The sequence below is a fragment of the Saccopteryx bilineata genome, chromosome 8 (genome assembly GCF_036850765.1).
Source record: "Saccopteryx bilineata isolate mSacBil1 chromosome 8, mSacBil1_pri_phased_curated, whole genome shotgun sequence".
NCBI classification, from domain to species: Eukaryota; Metazoa; Chordata; class Mammalia; order Chiroptera; family Emballonuridae; genus Saccopteryx; species Saccopteryx bilineata.
The window spans coordinates 11,761,884-11,782,044 of NC_089497.1; the positions used below are offsets into that span (position 1 = coordinate 11,761,884).

General features: G+C 36.7%; 1 protein-coding gene across 20 annotated transcripts in view; it reads left to right on the forward strand.

Moving 5' to 3' along the window:
* Positions 1-20,161, forward strand: part of ROBO2 (roundabout guidance receptor 2) — a 1,433,919-nt gene that overhangs the window by 834,427 nt on the left and 579,331 nt on the right. For all 20 annotated transcript variants that reach the window (XM_066241946.1, XM_066241947.1, XM_066241955.1 and 17 more), the window contains exon 2: positions 2,044-2,370. In XM_066241946.1, coding sequence (XP_066098043.1) covers positions 2,044-2,370 — 327 coding nt within the window. The remainder of the gene's footprint in view (positions 1-2,043; positions 2,371-20,161) is intronic.

Consider the following 20,161-nt stretch of genomic DNA (forward strand, 5'->3'; position numbering starts at 1 on the left):
TGTTTAAGTTTCTTCTTGGATCTGCTGAGATAACCAGTGGTAATCAGCAACCTTTAAAAGTTAATCCTTGCCTGACCAGGTGGTGGTGCAGTGGATAGAGTGTTGGACTGGGACACCAAGAATCCAGGTTCGAAACCCCGAGGTCACCAGCTTGAGTGCGGGCTCATCTAGCTTGAGCAAGGCTCACTGGTTTGAGCCCAAGGTCGCTGGCTTCAGCAAGGGGTCACTCTTTGCTGTAGCCCCCAGTCAAGGCACATATGAGAAAGCAATCAATGAACAACTAAGGTGCTGCATTGAAGAATTGATGCTTCTCATCTGTCTCCCTTCCTGTCTGTCTGTCCCTCTCTTTGTCTCTCTCTGTCTCTGTCACAAAAAGAAAAACAAAAACAAATAAAGAAAAAAACCAAAATCTTTTCAGAAAAGATAATGTTTATTGCTTCCCAATTAAATTTTCTTTGTTAAAAGAAAAGACTCATTTTTAATGCATATTGAAAGTAAACCAGAATAACATTGAGGAATAAATATTACTTTTGTTTATTGGGCAAAAATATGCTAATATTGGGTAATTGGTTGGACAATAATAAAAGCAAACTTTTAAAAGCCTGTATGCACATTATCAGTCTATCCGCAGCTGTGGTCATTTCTCTCAGCATCTCCTTTGGGTTTGTTTGCAGTGGCTGGTGGGACCTTTCCACACCTAATAACCACTGTCACTTTATACTTTAAAATTGCTCAAAACAATGTGTTATGCTAAAATGTTCCTTTTGAAATATCAACAGGTCTTTTCTTTCTATTTCTTATTCTCCTTAATGGCCCCAGTTTCATTGAAGTCACAGGGACCTCGTTGGGAACTATCATCTTCCCTACTGTATGATGATATACCAAATTCTGTTGTGTTGGTTCACAATATGCCTTCTATCTTTTTCCTTTTTTCTTCTTTCAGCAACATTTCTCAAGGTCATGTTTGTTTGTTTAAATTGTTCTTTGGGATATTTAAGTAATTCTAAACTGTCTTTTTTGCCTTTATTGTAATCAGTCTTTGACACTGAAGACCAAGTGTGTCTTTCTAATACAAAGGTAGTCAAGACACTATTCCTTCAAAATCTGTCAGGTTTATAGACTAGAAGTCATGCTCCTTAGCTTGCTAGTTAAAGCCCTTTGATCTCGGGCTCCAAAACTGCATTTTACCCTCACCTACCACGTCAGTGTCCTCCCTGATTATGAAAGTTACTATACATGTCCTCTTATTTCTCTCTTCTTTTGCTCATAATTTTCTTCTTCAATCTGAATTCCTTTCTCCCTTATTGACATATTTTTATTCTTTAGAGCTCAATTAAATGTCATCTTTTTGGGGAGAGACTTCTTATTATGCTCTAGTCAGAGTTCACATTTTGTTTCTTGTTTCCTTCCTCTAATGCATTTCTTAGACCTTTATGCAACACATTTCATTGGAACATAGTGATTTATACTTGAATTTCTCATCCAGACCTATCTGGATTCAAATCCTGCTTCTCTATGTGTATTTCTTCTACCTTCCTGGTGAATTGATTTCATTTCCTAAGTGTCTCCCTTATCTGTTAAATTGAGTAAGTATTTGTACATAGTGTCTGGGTCTTATTTTATGCTAAGTCTGATAACACAATGCCAGCATGATAAACAGTATCTGTGTGTGTAATCTAGGCACTTGGGCATGTGGCTTTCTTGCTCAGCCCATATAGTAAGCACTTAGAGGACAAGAATGAGTCTAACTCTTCTTTGTACCCATCCCATCGTGCTCCCTTTTACTCTTGTTTGCTGTGATTCATGGGACCTTAACTATAACTTGTCAGAATTAACATACTCATTTGTTGCTATATTGTCTCATTCCACAAAGGAATTGGGATGACTTATGAGATCCTTAAAGAACAAAAGAGTGAAACAGATAAAATCGTAGTGAGTGCACTTTGAATCACTGAAGAGTTTAATTTCGTCAGTGTGAATCTACATCCAACAAAAGCTGTCAATAAGAAAATGTGAACGAAAGCTTGTCTTCCTTTTTTGTAGGATCTCGTCTTCGCCAGGAAGACTTTCCCCCGCGGATCGTGGAGCACCCTTCCGATGTCATTGTTTCGAAGGGAGAGCCCACCACTTTGAACTGTAAGGCAGAGGGCCGACCGATACCCACCATTGAGTGGTACAAAGATGGTGAGCGGGTGGAGACGGACAAGGATGATCCCCGGTCCCACCGGATGCTGCTGCCCAGCGGATCCTTATTCTTCTTGCGCATTGTGCACGGGCGCAGAAGTAAGCCCGACGAGGGAAGCTATGTTTGCGTGGCGAGGAACTATCTTGGCGAAGCAGTGAGCCGAAATGCATCTCTGGAAGTAGCCTGTAAGTGAACTCAATGCCTTATAAGTGGCATGCACATTTAACTTTGATTTGTTTGTCGTAAGTTGGATTTGTTTCTATAGATGCTCAGTATCTAAAGAAGAAGCAATCAACATATCCTACATAATTTTACTTCTCCTCCTCCAAAGAAGCTGGTCAAAATAATGTCAAGCCAGGTTTTGATGTAAATCTACTTATCTTGAAGTAATATGACAGTTGTTAGTATATTAAAGCAAGGTGGCAATGGTGCTGGTTATATTTAAAACTTGAATTGTTAATGATATTAATATCAAGTACTGTATTGAAGTTGACAGTGTAAAATGAAAAGTTTATGTTTAACACAGCATCAAATATGAGGGATAAATTTAATATTGTACCTATTTATTAAGATATATATATATATTTATTTCTAAAACTAACTTTTATCAGACAATTTTACAAAGATTATAATTATTAGTTTAAGTTAATTCCTTTCCTTACAGGCTGAATTCAAGAATTATTAGTCTAGGTATGCTAGGAGGAATACACCAACAATAACATAAACTGTACTTTATTTATTTGATAAAAAATTTCTTTCAGAGAAGAGATCTTATTTCTCTAGGGACAGAATGTACATTGGAGGGCATTACTCAGTCTTGGGAATCAGCAATAGCTAAGGACTTGTCCTGACTTGGACATTTTGAGAATATATGTATTTATTAATCAGATAGGCCAAACAGCAGTAGTGAATCAAGGTATCATTGCTTTTCAGCAATTTCAACATACATTCCATAATTTTATGGATTATTTTCCAGAAAAAAAATTTAAAAATATAATAAATTTCTTTTTCTGGTTTATAGCAAAGATTTGACATAGTAACTTAAACAGTCCCATACATTTTCAATATTATCTATTTTGAGGAAAGATTTTTATCTAGGATTCATAGTGAATAAGATGGCAACAAAGGGGTCTTTAAAAATATTGTACTTTTTCACTCTATGGTTGCATCAGTAGGTATCATAGATGAGAGAACTGAGGAATTTCAGAAAGCATGAATTTTATTTCTATGTCTGGGGGGAAGTTTAGGTAAGTAATAGCTCGTGGCTTCATATCTGTAATTAAAGTTGATACTTATACTCACATTTCACAACGTATTATACTAGATTATAAAACTTGTATATTTGTGTATTGAAATTTTCCATATCATCACCAGGATGCATGACAGCATCTTTCACTAAACAAAATCATACTATTTCTCATTCAGCTATTCCTATGAAAGCTGTTGTTCGCGAGTGTTCAGTCTTTTGAGCTATAGTTTATACCAGAAAATCTGGAACCTACTGGTGCTTGAAATGTGTAAGGCCAATAAGAGCAGGTTACAAGAATCCTAAACCCAAGTTGTTCTGTGAAGGTCCTCGGGGTAAGAGCCTTAGGAACTGAGCAAGCAATGCCATTTTGCACCGAACACCAGTTAATTTCATTTTGATAACTTCCTTTATAAAGGCATTAAATTCAAATCTTTAGTGAGATTTGAAACATACACGAAAACCTTAAGAATGCAAATATTCCTGTTTCATTACTATTTTGAAATATCTTAATTCTGCAACTTTTGAAAAATATTGAAATATTTCAGTGTCAAATTCTGTTGATCTTTTCTCCCCACCTGATCCCTTTATAGTAAATATAACAGACGTTGTTCTCCCCTTTTATAGATAAAATGAAATTTGTGAGAGTTATGTGACCAAGACTTAGATAATTCATTAAAGAGGAATTCTGTGTCAGAGTCTGATTCTTCTAATTTTCAATTTCATAGAATTGTGCCATATTTGGAAAAATTAAAATAAATCTGGCTTATTTTCTAGAAATAAAAATGAAGAATTTTTAAATTTTTTGTTTTATCTATTTAGCAACATATAACCATAGTTAATTCTTAACTAAATTTTGTTCTTACTATTAAAGATTATTTAAATTAGTCAGTTATTTTATTGTTGAGCAGGTATAAATTTACAATTTTTTTTATAGCAGAAACTTATCTTTGTTAAAACTGCTCTTAATAAACATGCATCACATACTATTTTTTAGTAATCTGAAGGATTGCTTTCTCTCCTTATTGCATCATTAATAATAAATTAAACTGTTTTAGGAGGAAAATTTTAAACCATGGCTTTTTTTCCCAGTACTGTGACAGTAGTTTTAAAAAGTTTTTAAATCAGTGAGCTTTGAGAAATGCTAAAACTATTTTTGATCTACAGAGGAAAACAGAAGTCTTCTAAATTCAGAAATGTAAATTGAATTTAGCTGGTGAATAACATTCTTTCTTTTAATGTCATTTGAGGCAACACAGTATCAAACAGTATTCATTTATATGCTACTCATCTCTTTCCCATTAGTTCATCAGTCTTCTGTCTTTTCTTGTGCTTCTTAAAATATATTAATATGGAAATTTGGGTCAAAACATTTTGATTTTTCAACAGCATTAGTAACCAACGTCTTTTTATAAAATGGTATAAATTATATGTGTTTTTCCTTTACCAGCTAATATACCTTTGTCCTTCATATTTTTGAACCCTTAACATAATAGTTCAATTATGGTACATCTATTCTTCATACATTAGAGAAAACAATGGTAGCTCAAAATCATTGTGTACTGGGAGAACTGCAGGTAGGTTGATATGAGGTTGGTGGGCAGCATGCCTCTGAAAGATAGGCATATACTACGTCCTAAAGTCTAGACTTCTTTGTTCTGTAAAAGGAGAGTCTTTGATGGAAAATTAAAGATTGGGTTAAAAGAAGGATGATTGAAATCAAAGAGGAATTAAGAACCTGTCAAAAAACTCAGAAGAAGGTTATTATTAGATTTTAAACTGAATATAGCATGGAGATGAAAAGAATAGTTAGAATCATGCTCAGAAATTATACATCATAGTACTATGGTCGATTTGGGGGATATAAAGGGACTCCCATGTGTGTGTATATGTGTGTGTGTGTGAGAGTGTGTGTGTGTGTATGTGTGATACTACCATCCATAGCTTTGGCTGTGTTGTTTGCCATTACAGTGAGAGAGATACCGAGGTGAAAAGACCTCATGTTCTCTTCTATTTTATTGTTTTGAAGTTTCTGGAATTGAGAGGCAAGATTTTTCGCAGATAGAGGTGGAAACCATGGGAGCGGACAGAAGTAGACGTGATTGCCCGGGTAGGTTGTGAGCCCGGTAGTGAACAGGGGCTCAGAGCGTCACTGCTGCTCGGAACCCGAACCTTTACAGTGGGCAGTGGAAGGACGTGCTGGTGCAGCGTCTCAGAGGTGGTGTCAGAGTGGATGGGATATTGGTGGTGAATTGACGAGAATATCAAGGGAATAATTTTCCAAGTGAAAAAGTGGTTGGGAATGTAAATGTCACACGGTGGTCAAATCAGTGTCTCTGGGCTCTGGGCAGATTGTGTGGGAGGTGGAGTTGACGTGGAAAATGCTGTCTGTTCTTCCCAGACTTTAGCTCTGAAGGGGTGTGGGGGACCTGGAACAGGGTGTTTTTGTCGTGGGCATCTGTACTGTGCATTGTAGGGTAGTATAGCAACATCTCTGACCTTTGTTCAGGGCCTTCCTAACCCGCTTTATGACAACCAGGAATGTCTCCCAACATGGCCAAGTGCCCCCAGGTTAGAGGGCTGAGAAGGGTTGAAATCAGTTGAGAACTACTGAGTCAGGTATAACTAGGTGGTCGAGAGTATGGATAAGCAGGAAACAAGTTTGTTACACCTTTAATTGTGAAATGATTAATGATAAAAGATGGAATTCTTTTTTGCTTCACCTCGGTTGTCATTTTTAAATTAAATCTTGGTTTCAGCTGTTGTATGGAAGATGCGATTTTATTGCTACCTGTCATGAGGGCTTGTATCGAAGTCCTCTTGTTCTTACTTAATACATTCAGTTTTATGTCAAGGAACAAGGTAGGGGAGGAAAGGAATATTCAGAACCCATTCTTATCAGGAAGATTTGAATAACCTCATATTTGCTTTCCCTCCTTGCTTTTTTTTTGGGGGGGGGGAGGAGACGGGTATGCAATCCATATGCACTTTGCAAAAACACTTGACCTTTAGGGAAGGTCTTTCTGCAAAAAGTGAGTTTCACATATTTAGAAAACAGAACGGCATGATCCGCAGCAAGGCACGTATGGGACACTGAAGATGTGAAGGCGCAGCTTCCTGATGCCCTCCCCCCGCCAGGGCCAGGCTAGCTGGTGCAGATAGGGTTTCCGTGGGAGCCCCAGTGCCCACTGTGTGCAGAGCGGCAGGTGCACCGGGTCCTCGTGCGCGCGGAGGGAGTGTCGCAGCGCAGCCTGCCATGAAGCCCGGCTCGGTGGCAGCCCCCAGAGAGAGCAGCTGTAGCCCCAGGTGGTGGTTATATGACAGCAGCTTGATCTATCGACCAGGGTAAAAGGGGGTTCTGGCCTAAATGAAAATTCATGAAAAATTGATGAAGTCGGAGATTATTTTTCCTGTTTTCTTTTCTCAGCACTACGCCAGCGGTGCAGAGAGGGGAGATTAAGGTGCTGAACGCTTCGGTGGCAAGGAGGTTGTGGTTCAGAGTTCAGGGGTCACATAGAAACTGATTTCTTTCTTTTTTTTTTTTTTTGCTCTCTGTATTTCCAAACAAAATACAAGAACTTTTCAGACTAATTGTGATTTGCCTTGGATTTAATAAAAATAAAAATAAAATGATTAAATGTCTTAAAGTTGCCTTTTGATGCAACTACAAAAGAGAGGATAGTTGAGAATAATAATTTAGTTGGGAACTAGAAAGAAATTAAATTCCATGACTGCAGGGTGATTTCTTTTCTTTTTTCTGGTGTTTTTTTTTTTTTTTTTTTTTTTTTTGTCCCATGTATCAAGACTCATGATGCACGAAAGTCATTTGGAGAAGGAAAAGATCTTGCATTATTTATAGGTAACAGATTGCTAGAATAGCAAAGCCATGGGACACTCTACAAACATAATGATCCCGTTTGCTTTGAATCCAAAACGAAATGGATGGTTTATTTGTACAAGGAAGGGAGGTTACAAAGGTAAACTGACTGCAGTCAGAGGTTACAGGTGGCCTTGAACATGGACACAAAGTAAATTGTTTCTTTGATATTCTAAGTTCATAAATACTTTTTTCTTTCTATAAAAATTTATTTTAGTGATAAATAGTGCTAGTCAAAATACCTTTGTGCTTCATAAAGAGACAGCATGAGTTAAATTAAAAAACAAACTTGAGGGTCAATGGACATCTTAAAATCATTGCTTATAATCCATTGCACTTGAATTTATTTATATCAAGTGGATGAGTCAATGTTTTATAGTTTATTCACAGAATTGTTCAACCAACACCATAATCTAATTTGGAACATGTTCTTTCTTTAAAAATTTAATTTAAATTATTGTGTTTACATAAATTCTACTGTTGCCCGATTGCATCCCCCTCTGTATTCCCCTCAACATCTCCCTTGCCCCTCTTCCAAAAGCGCCCTCCCCCCTTCCCTTCAGGTTTAATTCCGTTCCTCAGTTCACATTGTTCCTTTGATTCCTCAAATGAGTGAGGTCATATGATATTTTTCTTTCTCTGCCTGGCTTATTTCACTTAACATAATAGTTTCCAGGTCCATCCATGTTGTTGCAAAAGGTAATATTTCCTTTTTTTTCATGGCCCCATAATATTCCATTGTGTATATGTACAACAATTTTTAATCCACTTGTCCACTGACGGACCCTTGGGCTGTTTCCAGATCTTCGCTATTGTGAACAATGCTGCCATAAACATGGGAGTGGATTTCTTTTTTTGAGTCAGTGATATGTTGTTCTTGGGATATATTCCTAAAAGTGGGATGGCTGGGTCAAAAGGCAGTTCCATTTTTAATTTTTTGAGGAATCTCCATACTGTTTTCCACAGTGGCTGCACCAGTCTGCATTCCTAGCAGCAGTGCAGGAGGGTTCCCCTTTCTCCACATCCTCGCCAGCACCTATCATGTGTTGTTTTATTGATGAGCGCCATTCTGACTGGTGTGAGGTAGAATCTCATTCTGGTTTTAATTTGCATTTCTCTAATGACTAGTGATGTTGAACACTTTTTCATTTGTCTGTTGGCCATCTGTATGTCCTCTTTGGAGAAGTGTCTATTCATTTATCTTACCCATTTTTGGATTGGATAGTTTGTCTTCCTGGTGTTGAGTTTTACAAGTTCTTTATAAATTTTGGTTACTAATCCTTTATCAGACGTATTGTTGAATATGTTCTCAATACGGTGTGGTTTGTCTTTTTATTCTGTTCATATTGCCTTTAGATGTACAAAAGCTTTTTAATTTGATATAGTTCCATTTGTTTATCCTCTTTTATTTCACTTGCCCGTGGAGATAAATCAGCATATATTGCTGTGAGAGATGTCAGAGAGCTTACTGCCTATGTTTTCTTCTAAGATGCTTATGGTTTCATGACTTACATTTAAGTCTTTTATCTATTTTGAGTTTATTTTTGTGAATGGTGTAAGTTGGTGGTCTAGTTCATTTTTTTTGCAAGTAGCTGTTCAATTTTCCCAACACCATTTGTTAAAGAGACTGTCTTTACTCCATTGTATGCTCTTATCTGCTTTATCAAATATCAATTGTCTGTAAAGCTATGGGTTTATTTCTGGGTTCTCTATTCTGTTCCATTGATCTATATGCCTGTTCTTATGCCAGTACCAGGCTGTTTTGAGTACAATGGCCTTATAGAATAACTTGATTATCAGGAAGATCAGGAAGTGTGATACCTCCCACTCTATTCTTCTTTTTCAAGATTGCTGAGACAATTCGTGTTTTTTGTTTTTTGTTTTTGGTTCCATATAAATTTTTGGAATATGTGTTCTATATCTTTGAAGTATATAATTGGTATTTTAATTGGTTTTGCATTGTATTTATAAATTTCTTTGGGTAGTATAGACATTTTGATTATGTTTCTTCTTCCTAACCATGAGCACGGTATATGCTTCCACTTGTTTGTATCTTCCTTGATTTGTTTTATCAATGTTTTGTAATTTTCCGAGTACAAGTCTTTAACCTCCTTGGTTAAATTTATTCCTAGGTACTTTATTTTTTTGGTTGCAATAGTGAAGGGGATTGTTTCCTTAATTTCACTTTCTGATACTTCATTGTTGGTGTATAAAAATGTCTCTGATTTCTGTGTATTAATTTTATACCCTGCCACCTTGCTAAATTCATTTATCAGGTCCAGTAGTGTTTTGACTGAGACTTTAGAGTTTTCTATGTACAGTATCATATCATCTGCAAATAATGACAGTTTTACTCCTTCTTTTCCAATTTGGATGCTTTATATTTCTTCTTCTTGTCTGATTGCTGTAGCTAGGACTTCCAGAACTATGTTGAATAAGAGTGGTGAAAGGGGGCACTTCTTCCTTGTTCCTGATGTTAGGGGGATTGCTTTTAATTTTTGACCATTAATTATGATGTTGCCTGTGGAATTTCATAGATGGCCTTTGTCATGTTGAGGTATGTTCCCTGTTCTCACTTTGCTGAGAGTTTTGATCGTAAATGGGTGCTATATTTTATCAAATGCTTTTTCTGCATCTGTTGAAATTATGTGTTTTTTCTCCTTCTTTTTGTTTATGTGATGAATCACATTAATTGATTTATGAATATTGTACCATCCTTGTCTCCCCAGAATAAATCCCACTTGATCATGATGTAGATTTTTTTTCATGTATCGCTGGATCAGTTTGCTAATATTTTGTAGAAGATTTTAGCATCTAAATTCATCAGGGAAATTGGCCTATAATTTTCTTTCTTTGTCTTGTCTTTGCCTGGTTTTGGAATCAGAATTATGCTCGCCTCATTAAAGGAACTTGAAAGTCTTCCTTCCTGTAATTTTTTTGAAATAGTTTGAGAAGGATAGGAGTTAGTTCTTCTTTGAATCTTTGGTAGAATTCACCAATAAAGCCATCTGGCCCAGGGCTTTTGTTTGTTGGGTTTTTTTGATAACTGTTTTGATCTTATTTGTTATAATTGGTCTGTTTAGGTTTTTTGATTCTTCCAGATTGATTTTTGAAAAATATGTGTTTCAGGGAATTTGACCGTTTCACCTAGGTTGTTTAATTTTTTGGCTTAGAATTCTTCATAGTATTTTCTTATAATATTTTGTATTTCTGTTGTGTCAGTTGTTATTTCTCCACTCTCATTTCTAATTTTATTTATTTGAGTCCTCTCTCTTTTTTTCTTGGTGAGACTGGTTAAAGGTTCATCGATCTTGTTTTCCCTTTCAAAGAACCAGCTTTTGGTTTCACTGATACTCTGTATTGTTTTTTTTTAGCCTCTATGTCATTTATTTCCACTCTGATCTTTATTATTTTCTTCCTTCTACTACCTCTGGGCTTTATTTTCTGTTCTTTTCCTTGTTATTTTAGATGCAGGGTTAGGTTGTTTATTTGAGCTTTTTCTAGCTTTTTAAGGTATGCCTGTAATGCTATGAACTTCCTTCTCAGGACTGCTTTTGCTGTGTCCCATAAATTTTAAGTTGTTTTATGCTTGTTATCATTAGTTTGTAGGAATTTTAAAATTTCTTCTTTGATCTCATTGTTAATCCACTCATTATTTAATATCATGCTATTTAGTTTCCATGTGTTTGAATATTTTTCAGTTTTTCTGTTGTGGTTGATTTTTAGTTTCATGCCATTGTGATCAGAGAAAATGCTTGATATGATTTCAATCTTAAATTTGTTGAGAAATCTTGTGCCCTAATATGTGGTCTATCCTAGAGAATGTACTATGAACATTTGAAAAGAATGTATACTCTGCTGCTTTAGGGTGAAAGGTTCTGAAAATATCTGTTAAATCCAGTTGATCTAGTGTGTCCTTTAAGTCTGCTATTTCTGTGTTAATTTTTTTTCTTGAGAATCTATCTAGTGATCTAAGTGGGGTATTGAAATCTCCTACTATTATAGTCTTGCTGTTGATCTCACCCTTTATATCCATCAAAGTCTGCTTTATATATTCAGGTGCTCCTATATTAGGTGTGTAGATATTTATAATGGTTATATCTTCCTGTTGGATTGCTCCCTTTATCACTGTTTAGTGACCTTCTTTATCTTTTACTATAGCCTTTATTTTAAAGTCTGTTTTGTCTGATATAAGTATTACTGCTCCAACTTTTTTTTCATTTCCATTTGCATGATATATTTTTTTCCATCCTTTTACTTTAGTCTGTGTATCTTCTGTTTTGAGATGTGTCTCTTGTAGACAGCATATGTATGTATCCTGTTTTCTTACCCATGCAGCTACCTATGTCTTTTGAGTGGATCACTTAATTCACTCACATTTAAGGTTATTATTGATATGTAGTTGTTTATTGCCATTTTATTCTTTAAAGCTATCTTTCTCTTTTACTATATTCTTTTCCCCCTTTGTTCTGTTTACAACAGGCCCCTTAAGATTTCTTGCAGCATTGGTTTGGTTGTAATGAATTCCTTGAGGTTTTTTTTTTTTGTTGTTTGTTTGTTTTCTGGGAAGATTATTTTTATTTCGTCTTCAATTTTAAGTAATAGCCTTGCTGGATAAAGTAGTCTTGGTTGTAGGCTCTTGCTCTGCATTACTTTGAGTATTCCTTGCCATCATTCCCTTCTGTCCTCAAGTGTTTCTGTTGAGAAGTCGGATGTCATCCTTTTGGGGGCTCCTTTATAGGTGATAGTCTTTTTTCTCTAGCAGCTTTTAATATTTTCTCTTTATCTCTTAGCTTTGGTATTTTAATTATGATGTGTCTTTGTGTGGATTTCTTTGCTATTCTCTTTAATGGAGTTCTCTGTGCTTCTTGAACTTGTGTGACTTTTTCCTGGATCAATTTAGGGAAGTTTTCAGCTATGATTTGATTGAACAAATCAAACCCTTTGTTCTTTCTCTTCTTCTTCAGGGACCCCTATGATGCGGATGTTATTTCTCTTCATGTTGTCACAGAGCTCTCTTATAGTTTCCTCAGACTTTTTAAGTCTTGTTTCTTTTTGCTGCTGTGTTTCCATGCCTTCGTTTATCTTGTCCTCTAACTTGCTGATTCAATCCTCAGCTTCATCCATCTGCTTTTAATTCTTTCCATTGTGGTCTTCATTTCTGATATTGTATTTTCATTTCTGACTGATTCTTTTTTATTATTTCAATGTCCTTTTTTATATTTGCTATCTCTTTATTTAGGTGCTCATTATTTCCATCTATTGCTTCTAAGATCTTTGAGCATCCTAACAATCATTATTTTAAATTCTGCATTCGGTAATTTGTTTATATCTGACTCATTCAATTCTTTTTCTGGGGATTTCTCTTGATTCATTTGGGTTGCATTTCTCTGCCTTCCCATTCTGTCTGTGTATAAAAAGGGTGTGGCCACAGGAGTCCAGTGGGTATGGCTTCTGTGTTCCCTAAATGTGGTCTGTCTGCTGGCCCACCACCCCCTCTGCTGATGCCTCAGGCATTTGGGTATGGGCCTGGAACATGTTCTTTACTCCTAAAAGACCCCATACCTATTATCAGTCTATTCCCATTCCCTGCAACCCGCCCCAGTCCTAAGCAAATACTAATCTACTTTCTGTCTCTCTGCATTTGCCTATTTCAGACTATCATAGAAATAGAATCATTTAATATATGGACCTTTCAGACTAGTTTCTTTTCCTTAGTGTAATGTTAATGAGGATCATTCTTGTGGTAGCAGGTACTAGTGCTTGATTTCTTTATGTTGCTGAATAATATTTCATTGTATGGATATACCATATTTTCTTCATCTGTTAATCAGTTGATAGACATTTGACTTGTTTCCACTTTGTTTCTCCTTTGAATATGGCTGCTATGAATATTCCTCTACTAGGTTTTGTGTAACATATGGTTTCATTTGTATTTTCTCTTGGTTATAAACTTAAAAGTATGAATTCTTTGTCATAGGATAACTCTGATTATCTTTTTGAGGAATTTATATGTAACTCTTTTTTTTGTAGACTTATGGTTATTTCTTTTTTTTAATTTTTCTGATATTGTATTTTCAGAATATATTAATACAGCCTCGGTGTCCCTCTGAGGCTGTATTAATAATTTTATTTTTAATGGGGCGACATCAATAAATCAGGATACATATATTCAAAGATAACAACTCCAGGTTATCTTGTCATTCACTTATGTTGCATACCCATCACCCAAAGTCAGATTGTCCTCTGTCACCTTCTATCTAGTTTTCTTTGTGCCCCTCCCCCTCCCCCTTTCCCTCTCCCTTTCCTCCCTCCCCCCATAACCACCACACTCTTATCAATGTCTCTTAGTTTCACTTTTATGTCCCACCTACGTATGGAATAATGCAGTTCCTGTTTTTTTCTGATTTACTTATTTCATTTCATATAATGTTATCAAGATCCCACCATTTTGCTGTAAATGATCCGATGTCATCATTTCTTATGGCTGAGTAGTATTCCATAGTGTATATGTGCCACATCTTCTTTATCCAGTCATCTATTGATGGGCTTTTTGGTTGTTTCCATGTCCTGGCCACTGTGAACAATGCTGCAATGAACATGGGGCTGCATGTGTCCTTACGTATCAATGTTTCTGAGTTTTTGGAATATATACCCAGTAGAGGGATTGCTGGGTCATAAGGTAATTCTATTTATTATTGCTGTTGAATTAACTCTTTTTAGCTTCCTCTTGACAATATTTTCTAAATATTACTGAATGGCTGACATGTTATACTTCCTGTGTCATATGTTCATAAGTTAAAAGAGAAAATGATTAACCATCTGAAAATGTTGAATGACTGCAAAGTCTTTATTTTGGGGGAGGATCAGTTATTTAATCAAAAATGTGTATGATTTGATGGAAATCACTTTTAATAGACTGTGTTGATTTGGTCCCATTTAAGTTAAATAATCTTGCTATTATAGTTTTTGCTTCATTTTCTGTCACATTTTAATTGTCCTGAAAGCAAGCAATATTCTATCTTCTCAGGAGATGATTTTACTATTCTCTAGAATAATGGATATTGCCTTTTCTTTCCCTGTTGCTTCTCCTTCCAATGTCTTAGTTTTTTTTTCATCCTTCTTTACTTGTAAGATTTACAATAAGCAATTATAACAGAAGTTGGTTAATTAATTCCAGGAATGGGAAAACAGAGAACAGCTCTTACCATGTCATGAGTTCCCTGCAACACATAAACATGTAAACACATCTGTTTACTTGAATGCATGAGTTGAACTGAAACTGATATTCATAGATTTGAACCAGAATGAATTTAGAACTGGCTTTTTCATGATTTCTCTAGATATATTTCTAAAAATTATAAGAGAGAATTCAGAGGTTCGTCAGGGTGAGTTAGATAGATGGATAACTGGAAAATACATCTCATGATACGTAGAAGATGTTATGGGCTGAACTATGTCCCTATGAATTTCTTGTATTGAAACTCTAACCCCCAGTAGTACCTCAGCATGTGACTGGATTTGGATGTAGGACCTTTAAAATGACAAATTTCTAAATGACCCTAATTTAATCTACCTGGTATCATCATAAGAAGAGAAAATTTGGACCCATAAAGAGACACCAGGGAAACATACATGTAGAGGGAAGACATAGGGGTAGATGGCCATCTGCAAACCTGGGAGGGAGCTCTGCCTCAGAAGGAACTAAATCTGTCAACACTTTAATCTTGGACTTCCAGCCTCTAGAACTGTGAGAAAATATCCATTTTTTAATCTACCTCGTCTGTGATATTTGCTGTGGCAGCCCTAAGCAAGTAATAACGTCGACCATTTATTTTTTAGCATGAGTAACACCAAGTAAGAGATTGTGTTAAGAGGAGAGTCAGTTATGAGAATCAGACATTGTTTGTGCTCAGCAGATTTTGTGCTGTCTGCATCTCCGGTGTCCCTCTGAGGCTGCATTAAAGAAATCTCTGAACTCAACTGAAAGCATGAGAAACCATGAAAGTGCCAGCATCAAAGAATCAACCTAAAACATATTGAAATGGAAACAAAAGACCAAGTGGCACACATTTTTGTAGTATTAGAAGACAGACGATCTTAGAGGGGGTATCTGTTTGTTCTCATACAGATGTCTGTGTTCTTTGGGCTGTTTTGTATATGTACCTTTTAATTTTGCGCTACTCCGCATCACATTCTTTCAAATGTAGCCTTCTCCTTTAAATATTTACAAGGGAAGGTGTGATATTGCAATGCCTGGGAAACATGTTTGAACTTATGATCTATTTAAATATGTATAATGCTGTCTTTTGATATCAGATTTCTATCGATTGAATTAACGGTCTCTAACCCCTCTTAGCACAAGTGTCAAATTGCTACTCATTCAAATTGGCCTGAATTAACTCTGATTCCAAAGAAAGCACATAATGAAGTGAACTCTTGATGTTTTCTACTTTTCAAAAGCTTATTTCCAAAAACCAGTATTATCTTGATCTCTGCAATCATGTAAGTCCTCTTCATGGAATGACAGACAAAAATATTCAATGTTTGAGCTGTATCTGTGCAAGACATTCTGAGGTCAGCTCTTGTTGTTCGCAGTCCCAGAAACCTCTCTTTTAGGTAAAGTTAAACATATTCAAGGATTTGGAGGGTTTCCCACCTACAAACCTTTCAGTTTATTTCAACTGTTGTACAAATATAAATATAAATTGATTTCACTGAAAATGTATATAAGTTCACATTATTCTTGGGAAATATAATTTTGTGCTGCAGCATGTACTCTTTGTGTTTCAGCAGAAAGACAGGTCTCCTATTTTACTTCTTTAGATTGAATTTGTTTCCTTTTTTAAAATTTTATTATATTATTTTGTGTGACAGAGACAGAGAGAGACAGAGAGAGGAACAGATAGGTACAGACAGATCAGAAGGGAGAGAGATGAGAAAGAAGCATCAGTTCTTTGTTGTGGCACCTTAGTTGTTCTTCGATTGCTTTCCCATATGTTCCTTAACTGAGGGGCTACAGCAGACTGAGTGACCCCTTACTCAAGCCAGCGACCTTGGGCTCAAGCTGGTGAGCCTTGCTCCAACCAGATGAGCTCACGCTGAAGCTGGCGACCTCTGGGCCTCGAACCGAGGTCCTCCGCATCCCAGTCCGACACTCTATCCACTGCGCCACCACCTGCTTAGGCAGATTGAATTTGCTTCTGATAATTATAGTTAACATCCTTCAATTCTGAGGTGGGTCCCGTAAGGTTTCTGTAATTACTTGATGAGTCAGTATGTGGTAAGCTCTTTACAGGAGGGCAGAATTTAAAGCAAATAGATAAAAGTGTTGTCCAGTCCTGGAAATTTCTTTTTGTATGAACGTTTCTAACAGTTTGTGGCATAACTTAAAGGACCAGTTTCAATATTCTTTCCACTCTGTACCACTGGAATTGATTTTCCCTTTTAGGAAATTTTCAAAAGAAAAACAACAACACTTTGAACCACCTGTTTTTAAATTAGGAGATAGTCATACATTTTTGTCAACAGGATACATGGTTAATAAGAAATCTAGAAAAGCAATCTTGGGTCCCTACATGGGGTGGTTTCTGTAAACTCACTGTAGTTGTCCAGCACTGCCCTTCTGGGGCTGCTCAGACATCCATCGTTGAGTGTCTCTGGTCCTTGGAAAGAATTCCAAAAGGCATTCTAAGAGAGGCAGGTGTTTTCATGATGAGATGGTCAGATATTTAGGCCCAGACCCTGGTGATCCCAACGGGAATTTTTATGTTTATTTTGCTTTGATTTGTTGTGTTTGCAGAAAGTTGACCACCCAAAATAGCCTGTAGGTATTTGTTCATTGGTTGGTCAAGGGCAGCCAACAAAGTTGTTAGGCTGGGTAACAAGCAGTAGAAATAGCCTGATTGGCTAATACCATTGGCCCATTGAGTGATATAGGAAATAGTGCCTGAGAATTAAGCTCTTAAATTAGTATCTAAGAAGTTAAAGGCTCCTTGTTGAAAAGCAAATGTGTGTGTGTGTGTGTGTGTGTGTGTGTGTGTATATATATACATTTTTTTTTTTCCTGAGCATCAAGGCATTTCCCAGTATACAAGTACTTCTTAGTATTTAGAAAGGTAATCAACATTTTTAAAAGTCATCTAACATTTAAATCTTTACAAAAAAAATTTGGGACAAAATTTACAGTGTGTGTGTGTGTGTGTAAATATAATGTGACTATTTTCAAATATAAGTCATATTTAATATAGTTCTTTTTATATATATCAACATGCCTCATTTTCCTCTTTCTTTCTTCTTTCTTTCTTTCTTTCTTTCTTTCTTTCTTTCTTTCTTTCTTTCTTTCTTTCTTTCCTTCTTTCTTTCCAATGTCTCTGCTTAGTCACGCTGAATTTAAAGTCTTTATTGAGTTTCCTGGTTATTAAGGGGAAAAGTGGCTTAAGAAGTCAGGCCCGCAGTCGTGCTCGTGTGGTAAGTGAGAGGCTGGCAGCCGCAGCGAGAGAGAGTCACGTGACCTCCTGTGCTGTGTGGCAGGAGCTCCGATCGGACAGGAAGTGGGACTGAGGAGTGGCACCAAATGTTTCCGGATGGATAGGAATGAAAAGCAGCCTTAGAAAACCGGAGACAAGAATAAAAGCAAAGCCCTGAGGCTGTGGTTGGCCAGTTTGGGGGAACATGAATGTGTTCATTGAATTGGAGACTCTAAATAGAGAAGTGGAGGAAGATCATTTAAAAAAATGTTTTTTAAGTGTTTCTTTTTAATTGATTCTAGTGATAGAGAAAGGGAAAGCAGAGCAAGAGAGACAGGAACATCGAGTTCTTTCTGCATGTTCCTGCATGTGCCCTGACCCGGGATTGAACCAGTAACCTCTGTGCTTTGAGACGATGCTCCAACCAACCGAGCTATCTGGCTGGGGTAGGAGAAAGATCATTTAAGTAGGGAGGTAGAGATTGCTAATGACTATACACTAAGGAGCTTGCACGTTATCCTAGGAGAGTTATGGGAGCCTGTTGATGTTCTTGATTTGGGAGTGTTACTTATCTGGTATGAACGGAGACACGTTACACGCAGTAGGAGGTACATAAGGAGCGTGGAAGGGTGTGCAGATAGGAGATCTACTACAAGTCAAGATCTAATAAGATGAGGGTTGAATAAACTCGATGAGTTCAGTTGATATCAGAAACAGAAGAGATGGCATTGAAAAAGAAAATGTATAGGAATTTAAGAAATAAATTTGTGGTCCAAAGGATGATATAAATTTTGTATGCTATATATATATTTTTTTTCTGAAGCTGGAAACGGGGAGGCAGTCAGACAGACTCCCGCTTGTGCCCAACCGGGATCCACCCGGCATGCCCACCAGGGGGCAATGCTCTGCCCATCCGGGGCGTCGCTCTGTCACGACCAGAGCCACTCTAGCATCTGGGGCAGAGGCCAAGGAGCCATCCCCAGTGCCCGGGCCATCTTTTGTTACAATGGAGCCTTGGCTACGGGAGTAGAAGAGAGAGACAGAGAGGAAGGAGAGGGGGAGGGGTGGAGAAGCAGATGGGCGCCTCTCCTGTGTGCCCTGGCTGGGAATCAAACCCGGGACTTCTGCACGCCAGGCCGACGCTCTACCACTGAGCCAACCGGCCAGGGCCTGTATGCTATATTTTTGAAAAGTACCTTTTAACTGCTAGGTACTAAAGTAGGTGTTGAGGATATCACTACTTAGAGCAAGAGTTGTTTAAAGGGTATAGGGTTTCAGTTGCAGAGTGACAACCAGAGATCTGGTGTATAGCAATATGAATAGATTCACCACTACTGAACCATATTCTTAGAATGGTTAAGACGGTACATTTCACGTTATACATTTACCTCAATTAATATATATAAATAACTAAATCAAAACAACAAGCCATGACTCATGCTATCAAAGAGTGTTCAACAACAGAATGGAAAAAATGTGGTAACTCATAGGGCAAGGAACAATTGACATGTTGTCAGAATTCAGAGAGAGAAGGGGTTGATTCTGCCAAGGAAATTGTGGAACAGTAAAATTATTTTTTTTTTTAGTTAGGAAATGGGTAATAATAACCACTGGCATGTCGTAAAGGCCAGGCTTTTTTGTATAAGTGTTTTATATCTGTGGTTTATTCAATTCTTAAAGCAGCCGAATTATTTTCTCTGTCTCATATCTAAGGTCAAAGAGTTAAGTTAGCAATTTTTACACAGCACGAAAAGTTAGGATTTGAACCCAGTCAGCCTCCTTCTAGAACCTGCTTTCTTAACCACTATGTTGAGTCCTCATAGATTCATTTAAATAAACAAAACCATGTGGCACTCAGAAGAAATTATTGACATTTCTTTTAGGTATTTTACCAAGAAACAATTATCCAATTGTATATATGGAAGGAGGGTACCGGACTGGAGGAGGTGTAAAGCTTTTGTTGGGGTGCTAAAATTCTGTGATTCATGGGATATTAAAGAAAAGAACCAGCAGAAAGAGTTATCTTTCCTGTTTTTTTATTTAGTTGTATATTGACATTTGAGAGCTCATTAGTTTATTCAAGTAATTTGATTTTCTCTATACAGTTCCTAGTTGTCAAATATCAGTAACAGAAATATCCATCACTTCCAGTTCTTATTGACATGTTTCTAGGCCAAAGCAGCTTGAAGATTAAGAATCCAATTTACAAGACAAGTCATCTGTCATTTAATATCTAAAGATAACTTGCCTAAGTTTTACAGAAAAGGGAGTATGATAGTCGTAATGATGCCTTTATAATAATTTCTAGGGTTTCTTGAGAGTTATTAGCATATTTATATGCATTATCTCATGGTATGTGTATTTGTAGATGTTCACTGACTTTG